At 40.6% G+C, this 14,020-nt stretch overlaps 1 protein-coding gene across 2 annotated transcripts in view; it reads right to left on the bottom strand.

Annotated features, from left to right (window-relative positions):
• Positions 1–13,653, bottom strand: part of eng (endoglin) — a 42,565-nt gene extending 28,912 nt beyond the window's left edge. Inside the window, exons 1-2 of one of the 2 annotated variants that reach the window (XM_085463846.1) lie at positions 13,571–13,653; positions 12,433–12,584 (exon numbers count right to left, since the gene is read on the bottom strand). In XM_085463846.1, coding sequence (XP_085319972.1) covers positions 12,433–12,493 — 61 coding nt within the window. In that variant the 5' untranslated portion in view covers positions 12,494–12,584; positions 13,571–13,653. Of the gene's footprint in view, positions 1–12,432; positions 12,607–13,570 lie in introns of both variants that reach the window. The other variant, XM_085463845.1, reaches the window with a different exon arrangement.
• Between the last annotated feature and the right edge of the window lie 367 nt (positions 13,654–14,020).

The following is a 14,020-nucleotide window of genomic DNA, read 5'->3' on the forward strand; positions in this document are numbered from 1 at the left end:
GTCAGAAAAGGCTGATGAATGCCAAATTACACAAGAACTGGACTGAAAATCAGTGGCAACAGTTCTTATAGAGTGATGAATTGATATTTTAAAATTCTGGTTCAAATCATCATCCATATGTATGGAGGAGGTCAGGAAAGAGGTACAACAGTGAGTGTCTCTGAAACACAGTGAAGGTGCTGTCATTGTTTGGCGCTTCATTCTGCCAGTGGTGTTGGGCATCTTGTTAAAACTGACTGAATTACAAACACAGAAAAATGACGCTAGATTGACCATGCAATGCCAGCTGGAAACCACACGACTGACAATGTATGCATTTTTCATCATGGCCTGAAAAACACACTAGCAATGCAGCAAAATGATACCTGAATAGAACAGCACACAATGGAACAGTATCAGTCGTGCACTGATCTCCCCAGAGCCCTGACCTCAACATTATTTAAGCAGTGTGGGATCATCTTGACGGAGAACAGAATAAAAGGCAGCCAACATTCAAAGAAGACCTCTGAGTGTCCTTCAAGAAGCCTGCAGAAGTACCCTTGAAGACAGAAGAAATGGCAATAAAGCTTGACTTTATTCAGTTCAGATTTTCTTGAAAAATAAAAGCTGTCTTAGAAAATATAGATTTCCAAGCTTATTAGGATTGTACTAACTATGTTTTTGCCATATATACTGTATTCCCATTTAAGTCTGCACAAGTTTCAATACATTGCTGCACCTATTTCCCATGTTCCTGTAAAAATATAAAGTAATGAAGTGTGGCTCAAGACCTTTGCACAGCGCTGTAGCTACTAGCTAATCCCTAAGCAGGTAACAATATCAAATGCACATGTTTTGACAAAACCCACCTTCTCATCTCACCACAAACACATACACACCATAAAACACATATACAAATAGTTCCCTATTCCATCCCCAGGCTACCCCTGCAGTGTAAAACACTGCATAGATATCAAGACGAGATAATACAGGGATAAAAATATCTGATTAATGTGAACAACACTGGTACTCAAGTGCTCATTCAATAAATGGCCATACTTTATTATGCTTAGCTCAGCAAGCTACATTTTATTTTGTCACGCTTGTTTTACACTTAGTTTCAGTTAGCAGTGAGGTCAGGTCGGGTTCTTTATGTAAAAATGTTATCATGCTAATGCTAGCATTTTACGAAAGTATCACCTGACTGAGTCAGAAAGTAAGCCTCGCAAAACAGAGCACAGATTTGTCTGGTCTAGACCTCAGGATGAGAAATGTGTGACATCTTATTTTTTTATGTATTAATTACATTATGCTAATTTTAATATTTTTAGACTGCAGCTTGACTGACCAGCAACACCCCACTAAACACATTATCCACGTGTGCACCAAAGTGTTCTTCCACATTGTTTCCAGATTTAAATTAAAACACTTTGGAAAAATGTAATTAATACGAGATGCCAACCTGAACCTCTCAAATGAAGTATCACTGTCCAGGAGGGAGCCACATAATTATGAAGAGTGCAGTGTAGCTGAACTGAGGCCAGAGGCTGTGCTTGGAGACTTGGAGGTGATTTATCATTATTAAGATCAAAGGTACCCTACACATTGCTGATATCCTAACTTGATCTGTGTTCAAACTCAAATCTGTTCCTTTTACATTTGTGTAAAATTTGTTGTAACACGTTCATGGGAAGCAAATCTTCTCTACAAAAATTTAAAACATATACTGTCTAGTCAACACACAATATGCTACCAGCGTCAAGTAAGTGTTTGTGAATCCACAAAAGAACAAGCTGAGTGTTCCCAAGGTTATCAAGTTATTACAAATGCTAGGAAATAGTATAATACGGGCACCTGTGCACTGGCGCTAGCATTTGATAGGCTGAATGGGGATATGTGGAACTCTGTGCTTTCGGTACTACCAGTACTATAACGTAACACCTCTCTATAATGTATTTGACCTTTTTTTTATAAGAATATGTTAGGTAATCATTACTTATGTGCACACAGTGCATTTCAGTATACCTCTCTTGCTCACATCACAAATCCTAGAAATTATTCACTATGGCTCCAGACTGTCTATAACTGCCAGGAGAAGCACATATATGCAAAAAGTAAAGTTCACTTTTCAGTCAGCTTCTCATTTTGAATATATTCTAGGGTGTCAGCATGTCATTGGTCAGCAAAAATAAAAAGGACTAAAGCTGACTCCGGTAATGGGAGCAATAACATTAAAGAAGACTAGAAGCCTGTGAACAGCAAATACAACATCTCTTTTATGGGAAAGCACCCTTGATGTAATGAACCCCAGAGAAATCGTGCTTGGTATATTCAAACAGTTTTGGTTTTGCAGAGACTGATGTTGCACATAGTCAGCACACACAAATAATTATTTAGTTGCATTATTCGCCACAAACATGCGCGATTTGGGTAGTTTTACGTGATGTTTTAAGGCGTTCTTAAAGATCTCAAAAGCCCAGGACTGTTTGTGCGTTTCGTTAACTTGAAGCAACCCCACCGTGCAGAATGCTGACAGCCACCAGCGAGTCCTTGAATTTAAAAAGTTCCATCACACCCTAACTAAATGCTGATTTTGATTCAAAGCACTGAGTACTTGCTGTTCAATAACTTGCTGCCTTTTCATTCACCTCAGGAAAGCAAGCAGGCAGGCTTGATTTCATGCCCGATCTTTCACGCACACCCTCATTGTGAGTCTCTGTGGAAAAATGGAGCTACTTGCCTGGAGTGTATGCAAAACGAAGGCTTGCAAAACTTGCAGTAGGATGGTTTAAAAGCGAGAGAGAAAGAGAAAGAGAGGAAGGAGAGAGGAAAGGGAGAAAAAAAACAGGAGGGGGAAACCCTGACAGCAAACAACATCAAGACCAGCTGTCTCCCATGGTCCCTTGGGGTCAAGTAAACTGTTTGTGTCCAGGGTCGGGCGACAGAGTCGTGACGGGGAATGTGGAGGGAGGGTCAGCAGTCCTACCCTAGTTAGTCAGAGAGGGAAAGGGGAGCTTCAAGGCTAGCTCAAGTTTCTCTCTTGATTCCACACACACACACACACACACACACACCTATTGTCCTGGCGCTTCCGCGACTGCAGATTGAGGCCTGACCATCCACAGGAAGGTAAACAAGCTCTTATCAGTGCTCTGCAGGGGCCTGCACTGTCCCCTGGCCTCTCACCCCTGCGTACTACACAGTACACACTCCGTGCAACACACAAGCTTCCTGACCATCTCACCTCCCTCTTCTAAGTCTGATATTTTATCCAAAAAAGAAAAAAAAAAATGCTGATTAGTCTTGTTAGCTGGATAGCAAGTCCTCGAAGTCCTGCTTCCACTATTTGCTGGGGCAGGAATTACGGATGTGATAGCGGGTCTGGAGACAGCCTGTCTTCACACTAGCTCTGTTTACACCTCTGGGAGCCATTCGTCCATCGTCTCATCATTGTCGTAAACCAGTGGCGATGTTCACCACACACACACACGCAACCTTATACCCTGTCTGTTGCTAATATTTAGCCACTACTGCTGATTAGCTCAGTGACACACGTAAAAAGCATAATTTTTATGTCGATGCTCGCATTTTCTCTCGGTAATGTATTATACTGCAGATGGTTAACGGGTAAAGTGTTTCTTTTCTATCCACTTGTTTCCTTAGATTTCTCTCCTCTACACCAAAAGAGCACTGGCAAAACACAATTAATCATCTAAGTGTTAATTGGTGGATAGACAGACTAATTTAGCAAGTTTCATGCTAACTGCGTGCAACCAAAACAGGCTGAAGCGTTGAGAGATTCATTGCACAGTAGCTGCTCCTAATCATTCAAGATTGATGTAGCTTTGCACAACATATGCTTCGTGTAGAACCAATAGAGATTAGCCTGTTTTTCTTGACTGAGTTTTGCCAGTAAATATTAATACTTTCCAACATGAAGACTGCATATTAATGAAGGCTCTGATATTTTCTTAAGATATTCTAAGTGAGGGAGGGTCAAGGGTACGATTCATGATCTATGGATTGAGAGCCACCATAGTGCACTATACGGGACCGGAGAGGCTCTCAAACTGGAAGTGATATTCTGCAAACACAAAATGAATAGTGTCTTTTTATTTCCATGAAGAGATATTTAAATATATGTGGTCACACAAACGACTTCAGTGGGCCTCAAAGGGTTTTGAATCATCTCAAAAAGAGATCTATGAGACAGCTTCAAGTTTTGTGATTTCATTTCACTGTTTAACTAATGGAAGTGTCTGGACTCCGGCACTTGTTATTTGACAAGTGTAACTTTATTCCCTGCAGCAGGAAAAAGATTATTAAGTACCCCAAGTTTGACTGTTGGATTTGTTGTAGTAACACTGTATGAGCAGATTAAAATAATCTGTCAGATGTCTCAAAGCTTTCTCTTCGAGTCACATATTCTGCTTTCTGACATATCACAGAAATACAAGCAAATGAAATATCGAGCGTCCAAATCCAGCGAGGGCTCTCTCATCACATCAAACACACACACGCTAGGAAAAAACACACGCACAGCCAGACATCACAGAGAAATTTCAGCTCTTTAAATACAGATTGACTGGTTTGGCACCTGAATCAACAGGAAAACTACCCACCCAGTGCTTGAATCAAGAGGCCCTGCCATTTTAAAGCACTCGACTGCACATTGTGCACCATTAGAAATCAGTATATCGTGTACTGAGAAAGCCCATATTTCCTGTTTAGGAAAGCACCGTGTACAAGTAAATTGTACGCTAACATCTAAAATACATGTGAGCTAAAGATTCCACAGTTTATGTTTGCTGAAAGTTAATTCAAACCAAAAGGTTTCCGAGCAACAGCTCTATACTCGCGCTGTAACGTGACACAAAATATTTGAAAGCTTTTCAACTGAGCATATTTTTGTCAAGCTGTTCTGTCAAGAAATTTTGAACTCTGACCTGCAAAAGCATTAATTAAAGATACCCGTCTAAGATTTTGCTAAGCAAGGACAGACCACATAACCCTACTGTGAGTTGGCACCTCTGACTTGAAGTCATAGGGTGAGTCAGATGACCCGCCAGTAGTTCATCCACTAAATCAGGGGTGCCCAATCCCGGTCCTCGAGAGCTACCGTCCTGCAGCTTTTAGATGCATCCTTGTTCCCACACACCTGAATCAAATGAATGGCTTGTTATCAGGCCTTTGCCAAACATGATGGCATGCTGAAGAGATCAAACCATTTGATTCAGCTGTGTTGGAGTAGGGATGCATCTAAAAGCTGCAGGATAGTAGCTCTCGAGGACCGGGATTGGGCACCCCTGCACTAAATCAAGTAATACTATGCAGGTGCATTTCCTGCATTTGTGCAGACCAAGGGTGACTGTGGCAGACAGACCACAAGATAAGAATACATAACACCATGCCTTATCTTCACAGACAGCAGGCATGTTGACATGGGTACAAGTGGTCGCCATGCTGACTGGGCATTTATCTCGCCCAGCACTAATGAGGCATTCAGTGCTCATACAGCTCCATAATGAAAAACATTGGACCAGAGGGCATGAGACCTTGCAGTCACATAATAATGATGTTCAGGACACGGCTAAGTGCCGGTATCTTAAATATATATGATGATGCTGCACTCAGGTTTCAGTAGTGAAGGAAACTTGCAGAGCCATTAAGAAGAAGATGGTTTCATTTATATAATATAAGGGCGAGATACAGCACAGCTGCAGCATGAACCGTGTTTCACATTTTTGGTTTGTTTGTGTTTTGAAACAGTGTGCAGTTTTTTCTTGTCCAGTGATACATTTAGCCCTGATATGAATTTCAAATAACATCATTCAAATTTTTGACAACTGATTTTTGTTATTAGAGGTCAGCACATGGGTGCAGTGGTTTGGCCATGGATCTAAATAGTTGTCTTTATGTGTTAGCCTTGCAACAGGCTGGCAACCTGTCCAGGATGTACCCTGCCTCTCACTCTATGATAGCTGGTGCAGGCTCCAGGCCCCGCCCCTGCTGCAACCATAAATTGGATCAACAGAAAAAGGCGGATGGAATTTCATTAGGTTTTTGTATAATTTCTGTCAATAAAAATTGAAGACCTTATTGATTTCTTTTTTATCTAATTTCTCAATTTTTCATTTTTATATCTCCTAAGGATCTTTGTGTAAGGTTACCATGGCTACAAGAGTCATTCTCATCTGTGGCGAGGTTAATGCAGGAGGCTGAGATTCCATGTCCATCTCCTCTGCAGTGTTCCAAAAATACTTTTCTCAGTAAACATTATCATTTACAAATTCTGTTTAAGCAGAGCCGCTCTTCTCTGTCCATCCTGCTCATCCTGCTGTAGCATTATTGCCGCAGCTACTTGTTCTCTTTAATGATGAGCTGCTGCTATTCAGAAGATCATTGATTCACTTCTTTACTTTAAAAAAAAGCTCTTTCTGGCTTTGCCTGGTAAAGAGAGCCAAATCTTTTGAAAGCACAGACAAAACCTCTCTGAAATTAACATTAACACTGCATCACCTGTGTTTCATAAACGGTGTCAGATTAAACCTGGGACAGGAAACATGTTTTGGGCATCATTTGATGAAAAAAAAAAATCCATAATAACCTTGGGGGCAACATATTGTAATTCAGGTGGTCTGAGATGGAAGTAAAAAAGCTTTAGCCAATCACAGCTGTGTTCAGTCCATATTAGAGGTCTCATCTATAAAAGAGCGCTAAAGATCAATACTAGAAGTACATCAGCACGAAAGCCAATAATGGCCGCACACAAAAAAAGTGAGATTTATAAAACACGTGAACACACACCTGGATCGCATGTTCCTTTTATAAATCCGATCCCACCTGGAAATGTGTCCGTGTTTGTATCCTGCCTTCTAAATACCCATATTCAACCATACACTGGGAAACACTGAGCAGAATTTAAACCGAGACCTCATATAGCTTTTATCTTTTATCGACAGAAACACTAATAAAAGAGATTTTTTTTGGGGGGGGGGGTCAGTGGATATGTTTGCTAATGAAAAGTTGCACTATTTAATTCCAAAGACTCCAAACCGTAAAGTGTTCTTCGGTTCATCGTGAATACTTTAATTACGTTTTTATTTGTTAAATCGTTTTTTTTTTAAGAAAAAAAAACTCTAAAACATATCTTTATAGTTTTAATCTCGACATACTGAGTTTATCCAGCTTCCTCACACGCAGCCTTTTCGCTTTGATCATGAAAAAAATTACTTGTCAATATTTTTCATCCTGCTTTTTCTTTGATGAAATTAACACTAGTTTTCTCAAAGACAAAGTAAGAATGGGGAGATAACACAAAAAACTGTGGACTCCCTTGTTGAGATCGCACAGATACCATCGCGTGTACGCCACACTGCACGCCAAAGCCGTCCAGTCAAGTGCCGGGACATGGTGTTAGTGAGGCTTCCCCACAATGCTTTCTGTATTCAAACAGAGGAAAAGCGAGGCAGTCAGAAATGGATTGTTATTTGGGAGGGGCATAACACTGAAGGAGATTGAAATCAGTCTCAGGCAGCGACAAGCGGTCGCGTCTCCCTGCCACCCAGTCTGACTGCAGGCAGAGCTGGCTCACTGCAGTAAAACAGGGGAAGTTGACTGTTTTGACTCTCAAAGCCATTTTTAACATGACGTGTTTTTTTCTTTTTTGTTTTTTTTTCTACTTCAGCATGCTTTCTGAGAAGTCTCAGTCATCTCTTTCAATTTCTTATAATCTTTTTAAGTCCCTGACATCCCCTTTCTGTAAACGAACACATTCCTCTTTTGGTTTCAGAAGTTTTCTTCCCTCGTCTTTCTCTTTGATGTCATTATTTTGTGTAATTAATAGTTTTGCATTTTCACTTATCACTACTTGAAATTCCCCTCCTCTATATCTCTTAATGTTTATCCGTTTTGCATTTTTCTTATCTTTCTTTTTTTTAATCCACTATTTACTTCTCCCCCCAAAATCTTTCTTCTGAACCACTTATCTTCTCTTTGACAGTCACATAAATTTGATCCCCACTCCCTCACTGTCTCCATGAATCAGCCTTTATGAATTCTGTTATCTCTGTTTGTGTTTCTGTCTGTCCGCCTGTCTCTCTCTTTCCCTCTTTAAGATTAATTTTCAGACAGCTTGTCGTCCTTCTCCAGTGGTTCGCTAATCACTTTTGTACTTTTCCTTTAGCCCGTGGCGGGAGGCTCGGGGGTAAGCAAAAGTGCAGCAGGAGGTCTGGCAGTTAACATCACGATGTCTGTCTCCCACTGGGAAAGCTGTTGCAGCAGGGGGCATATTCAACACGATTTTCCTGCCAGGAAATGCCGGACTCACAGTGGATAAAAATCACTAAATACAAAGACTTCAGTCAGACGCAAAGATAACTGTTTATGCGTCCAACTGCCACGGTCGGCTTAAGTGGTAACGCTTATTGTAATAATAATAATAATCTGAAAATTGTCTTCAAAGGAGGTGGCATGCAGCTACCTCCCATATAATAAGCGGCTAGCCAGACGCAATCTGCAGCGACGCTTGGATAGCAAAACTACATACATGCTAAAATGTCTAGATCTAAAAGGCCAGCAGGGGCACTCCGCTGATTGTATACACAAAGATCCGTTCATTTGTAACAGCCTGAAAGCTAGTTGCATAATGTCCTCTGTATCCTGGAGGGGCTTTTTTCAAGTCAGGCAAATTAACCCCGATGACATCATGAGGGTTATCGCAGTTTGTGCTTAGAAAGTTAAGATTAATGAGAGAGTTATAAGAGAAAGTGGGGGCGTTTACGAAAGTAGACTTCTTAACAAGACAGGGAGGCACCAGTTGTGGTGCCAGAGAAACAAAGGCGTCTTCGGTCTTCAGTGTTTCAACTCTCCGTCACACTATTTTTGAACAGTGAGCCAGTGCAAATTTAACGTGACACAACATAAGCACTGGCTTACATCAGTAAAAGTCATCCTACTTACACATCCACACGGAGAAGGTGGCGCGTTACCTTCACATAATGCCTCAAAACAATGCAATTGCAAGAAAACCTGACACAGTAGCTGCACTTCACACTCGAAAGAGTCAAAAACTACACAAAAAAAGAGTCAAAAGGAAAACCTAAAGAGAGTTAGACAACTGAGGGGAAACTGCATGTTTATTAGACGTATCACAGTGTCTATATGAGCTTGACACAAGCAAATGCCACAGTTAAAACGGATTCAGACACATCGCGGCTTCAGAGGCGCTCAGAGATAAACCTGTAGCTTGGACCATGTAAGACCTTCAAAACAAACAGCAACATTTTGAACACAATTGACCTCACAGGGAGACAGTGTAGTGAAACTAAGACCAGCGTGATGTTGTCTGTTTCACTGGAGCCTGACAGAAGCTCGTCCAGAGAATATGGATGAGCTGCAAACAAGAAAGAGAGAGGCCTGACTGATCCCAACACAGAGAGAATTTTAATAATCATGCAGTAACATGAAAGAACGGATGATCGTTTCACTGGAAGACATAGGCAGAGGGTGACTTTACAGATAATCCAGAGCTAAAGAAAACACGGCCTCCGAACCAAATTTATCCGTGTTTGTCAAATTGCAGGGTAAGTACAAAAGTCATGTCTGGGTTTTTAAGAAAGGAAGCCAGCAAGTCAGCGTAAGAGCTAAGGAACTGGAGTCTGGTGGGCTTAACAAGATGACTGCAGTTTTACTGATTTACCCAGGGACTGCTGCGAGGCATCCACCTTATTATCATCTATAGAGTCTCTAAATTTGGCCGGGTTAGTTAGATAGTGTCATTTTAATGAAAGACACTGTCTGTACTATTGTAATAGGAAGAATATTTCAGTCCTTTGGTCTCAGACAACCCAACAGTGAATTGATAAGCGTGCAGGAACATTAAGGAAAAAGCCCTAGCCTCCAAGTTTTTTTTACTGCTAACGCTTTAACGTTAATAATCTGTCCAAAGTTAAATGAACACATGACAGAAGACCAAGGGAAGCTCCAAGGAGCAATTAAGTTTCCAATTTCAGGAAATTAGGTGCACACGTTAAGTATATGACTCTTAGAATTAAGGGTACAAACATAATCCTCTGGGTTTTACTGGGTCATTTTGCAAGATTGTGCATCTGTAGTAGCTCAGAGTGCGTAATATACCAATAAGATCTATACATGAAGTATAAGGCTTGCTTTAACTTTGAGCTTAACAACTGTTTGAAATTCAAACCCTGCTTTAAACGTCACACGAGGATTTCATGAGTCTGATTTCAAGGAGCTGACAGGGGGTCAAACATATGGAAAGCTTAAATAAAGCTAAAGCAAGACTGACCTGAAGCAAAACACAATATGCCATTTCTTGCAGTTGGGTAAGGGCTTCATGGGATTTGTGGCAGGCTGCGGGCTATTTTTGATTTACTTTTTTCTGTTTACCTCTTCTTCTCAGTTGCCTTCACATCGTGTCTTCTCCAACAGTGATTTGAAGTTTACTTGGATTCGATTAAACACGCAGACATCGAATCACAGTGGATGTTTCCAAATTTGTACGGAATATATACTCATATATCTATTTATGTATCTATCACCTGTCTGGAAATATGATTTTACGGCGCTGGGTACAGCATGTCACACCTGAGGATTGTGCTTGATTTACTTAAGAACGCATTATTAATCCCAGAAGACTATATAAGAGAAAATGGTTAAATAATATGACAGTACTGGGCTACATAATAAAGAAATAAACTTAAAGCAGAAACGATGTACAGAGAATCAGAGTGCTTTGTCGCCTGAAAATAGTGGCACAGCTCCCTCTGGGTCTTCTTCTAAAGCTGCTGCAGCAGATGCAAAGAAAAGGAGGGAAAAAAAGGAAAATTTGCAGAGCCTCATTCAAGAAAGAAAAAAATAATAGCAAATACAGAACTATGTGTCACAGAGGCAATTAGGACTGAGCAAAACAGCTCCTCACAGACTACACCAGCAGACAGCGAGACTGATCCCCTGCGGTGGATGCTACATAAGGTCAGCTCTCCATAGGTCTGCCAGTTGGCCAAAAAATACCTCTGTATTTCTGCCACCAGCACCCCTGCTGAGAGGGTGTTTAGCACTTGTGGCAATATTGTGATTTGTCATACAGCAGGTCAGCACTGAAGCCAAATTCAGTGAATAGGCTTGTTTTTCTGGCGCATAACTTTAACAGTGATGTATGCTTGCCTCGGCTACTTTGCTTTATTTAAAGAGCAAGCTGAAAATGTCACTTTATTTTTTCTACTGTATGTTTATGGGGCTGGAGTGTGGAAAAGGTTATTTGGCACTTAAGTGTTTTGTTAGGTTTTCGTTTTTGTTTTTTTGTTTTTTGCATATGTAAGTATATGGCACTGAAAAATGCAAGCACCATTTAACTGACAGTTAATTTTAAAGCTTTATTAAATAACACCAGGGCGTGTTATGCGTTCTTTTATGACATTTCGAGTGAGGAAATGTGTGTTTTACATTTACAGTCAGCTATTAAATTGAGGCTCGTAGCTTTTAACACTTGACAATTCAGAACAACCAGACTGGGATAAAAGGTTTCCCTAAAGCTAATAATAAAAGACTGATCATTTCTTGTTTTTAAAAGTGAAACATTTTCATATTCAGATTAGCATATCTCTTATTTGGAGGGGGGGAAAGATGACTGTAACAAAAAAATGTGCACTTTAATCCATTTTTACCTGCTAATGTTTTAACATGAAATATATAACATTTTTTTTACCTTATTAAAAAAACACCTAAACTGTGGCCACCTCAAATGCCATGCTGCTGTGGGGAAGTGTGACGCAAACACCCTGAAGCATCACTGGAGGTAAGAGAGCGAAGCTGGATTAAGGCCTATGGAGATAGGGGGGGTTTCTGATCCTTTTGCTACCTCGCAGGGATTACAGGTTTGAATTCGATATGAGCAGCCACATGCAGCCAAGGCAGGGAATGGCAGAGCGGACAACAGAGGAAGATCACATAAAATCTATGTAGCATCCGCATGCCGTCTTGTTACCTGAATCTGGACAATCTTTAAAGAAAATATTTTTTAGCACTAAAAAAAAAATAATGAAAAACTAGACAAACAAATGCTTTGGCTGACTTGGAACAACACTTGCTCCCTTGTTACCAGTATAATTCTTCATTTGATTTGTAAAATTCAACCATAATTCAAGAGTTTTGTTCTTTTTTGCATGTAATTTTTTCATCTTCAGACTGATTTCCATCTAAAAAAAAATACATTATTGTCAGAGCACGAGACAGGAGACGATCTTGAACTTTAGGCCAGAAACAGTCCCTGGAGGTTTTTTCTAAAGCTAGTGTCTGCTGACTAGGATGATAATGTTTTCCTTTTTCCCAATTTAATAAAATCAAGCTGCAGAAAGAAAGAAAAAAAGAAAGAACGGAAACTAACTTCAGATCTGAACTGCTAAAATGCTCAATAACAGCAGGCAGACTTACCAAAGGCTGTAGTAGCGATGATGCACAGAAAAAGGGCAAACCGTGTCACGCAATCCTCCATCTCTGCTGCTGAAGTTTAAGGTGTTGGGAGAAAGCTGAATCTCAGTCTCTGGCGTGTGAAGACACTCGGGCGGAGGTTGAAGCGTGCTTGTCTGGTGGCAGAGCAGCAAAAGACTGTGACAGAGGAAGAGCAGAACAATTCCAGTCTTAAAAAGGTGGAAAGGTCAGAAAGTAAGAAGCTGGGGAAATGGTGAGGAGAGGAGGAGACGTGATGGCTGATAAGGCTCTGACTAACTGCCAATTTCCAGCATGTCCCTCTGAGAGTCAGCGTGCGATGTCAAACCAAGTCTCCACATGTGTGTAATGGACAGCTTATGCCACGAGTTTGGTCTCTGCTCTTGAGCAACCACGATTATGGTGATTATTATTTATTATTAACATGATTATTGTAATGCTATTATTGGTGGAGACAGCTGCTTACATTTCTTCCTCATCGCATCATGTTTCTGCCCGTCTTCCTGGCACACAATGAGGGTCTGAACCTAGAGGTTATCTGGTGGTCACTATGCTTCTGGCCGACGGTTTCAGGAAGCACCACGGCACCGTTTTCTTTAAATAATACCACAATGCCAGCATCAGATAAGAAGGAGACTGCTCCTGTTATATGATTCATATAGAGTAAAAGGAAGAGCCTGTGTAAACTGTTTATGGAGTTCCAAATGGAAAACAAAATGTCTCGTTAATTCGTTATTTCCCGCAACATCTTGCCGTAAGAGAGAAAACGACTTACCCATGGACTAACGTGCTTTTTGAAATCCACAGATGTGCATATTAGTAAAGTAATAAGCGCGGATTTTATCAGGCACTGCGTTAATACAGAAAGTAGTTTGACTTTAACACACGCACGCCTCCCATTTCTGCCTCCCATAATTCCGTGTTTTCGCAATTCTAACATTTGGCATCTTCACAGCGTTATTTGACCAAAACATGCGCATTAAATTGTTTTTAAACGGACATGAAGCTGGATTTCTTTAGAATCTAGACACAGACATTTCCCAACAAACTTTCAGGAAATGAATCACAGATCACAGAGAGTTACAAAGATGAAGTAGAGAAAGTTATAAACAGCAAAACTTACTTTTTATGTAGGTGTCTATCTCGAACAAAGTAGGTTTATAATCCACGGGTGGGGATGTGGTGCTTTGAGCAATGTAACGATGCCTGGACTTTCCAAACTTTTTTGTGCTGTCTGGGCGGAGCGAATTTACTTCAGCAGCCCTCCCAGTCTAATAAGCACTCCCACCGTCATACTATTGTCATTCCGTGGAGTTTTTGAGTAATAAGACTTTACTATTGAAACCAACTGTGACAACGCACGGGGCGAAATTATTGTATTTAAAACGTATCTAGTGCTGGGCATGCTTAGATAAGAAAGGAAAACATGCCTTATACATGTGTTGATGAATGATGATCATATTGTTGAAAGAAAAGAAAAACTCCTATGACACATAGTAGCTGTACTTTCCAAAATGGGCTTGGACTTTCAGGAGAAGGATGAATAACATAGGCCATGTTTTATAGCAAAGGA

The sequence above is a fragment of the Copadichromis virginalis genome, linkage group LG7, assembly GCF_057382275.1.
Source record: "Copadichromis virginalis isolate Kocher_CV1m ecotype Utaka linkage group LG7, C_Virginalis_male_GT1.1, whole genome shotgun sequence".
NCBI classification, from domain to species: Eukaryota; Metazoa; Chordata; class Actinopteri; order Cichliformes; family Cichlidae; genus Copadichromis; species Copadichromis virginalis.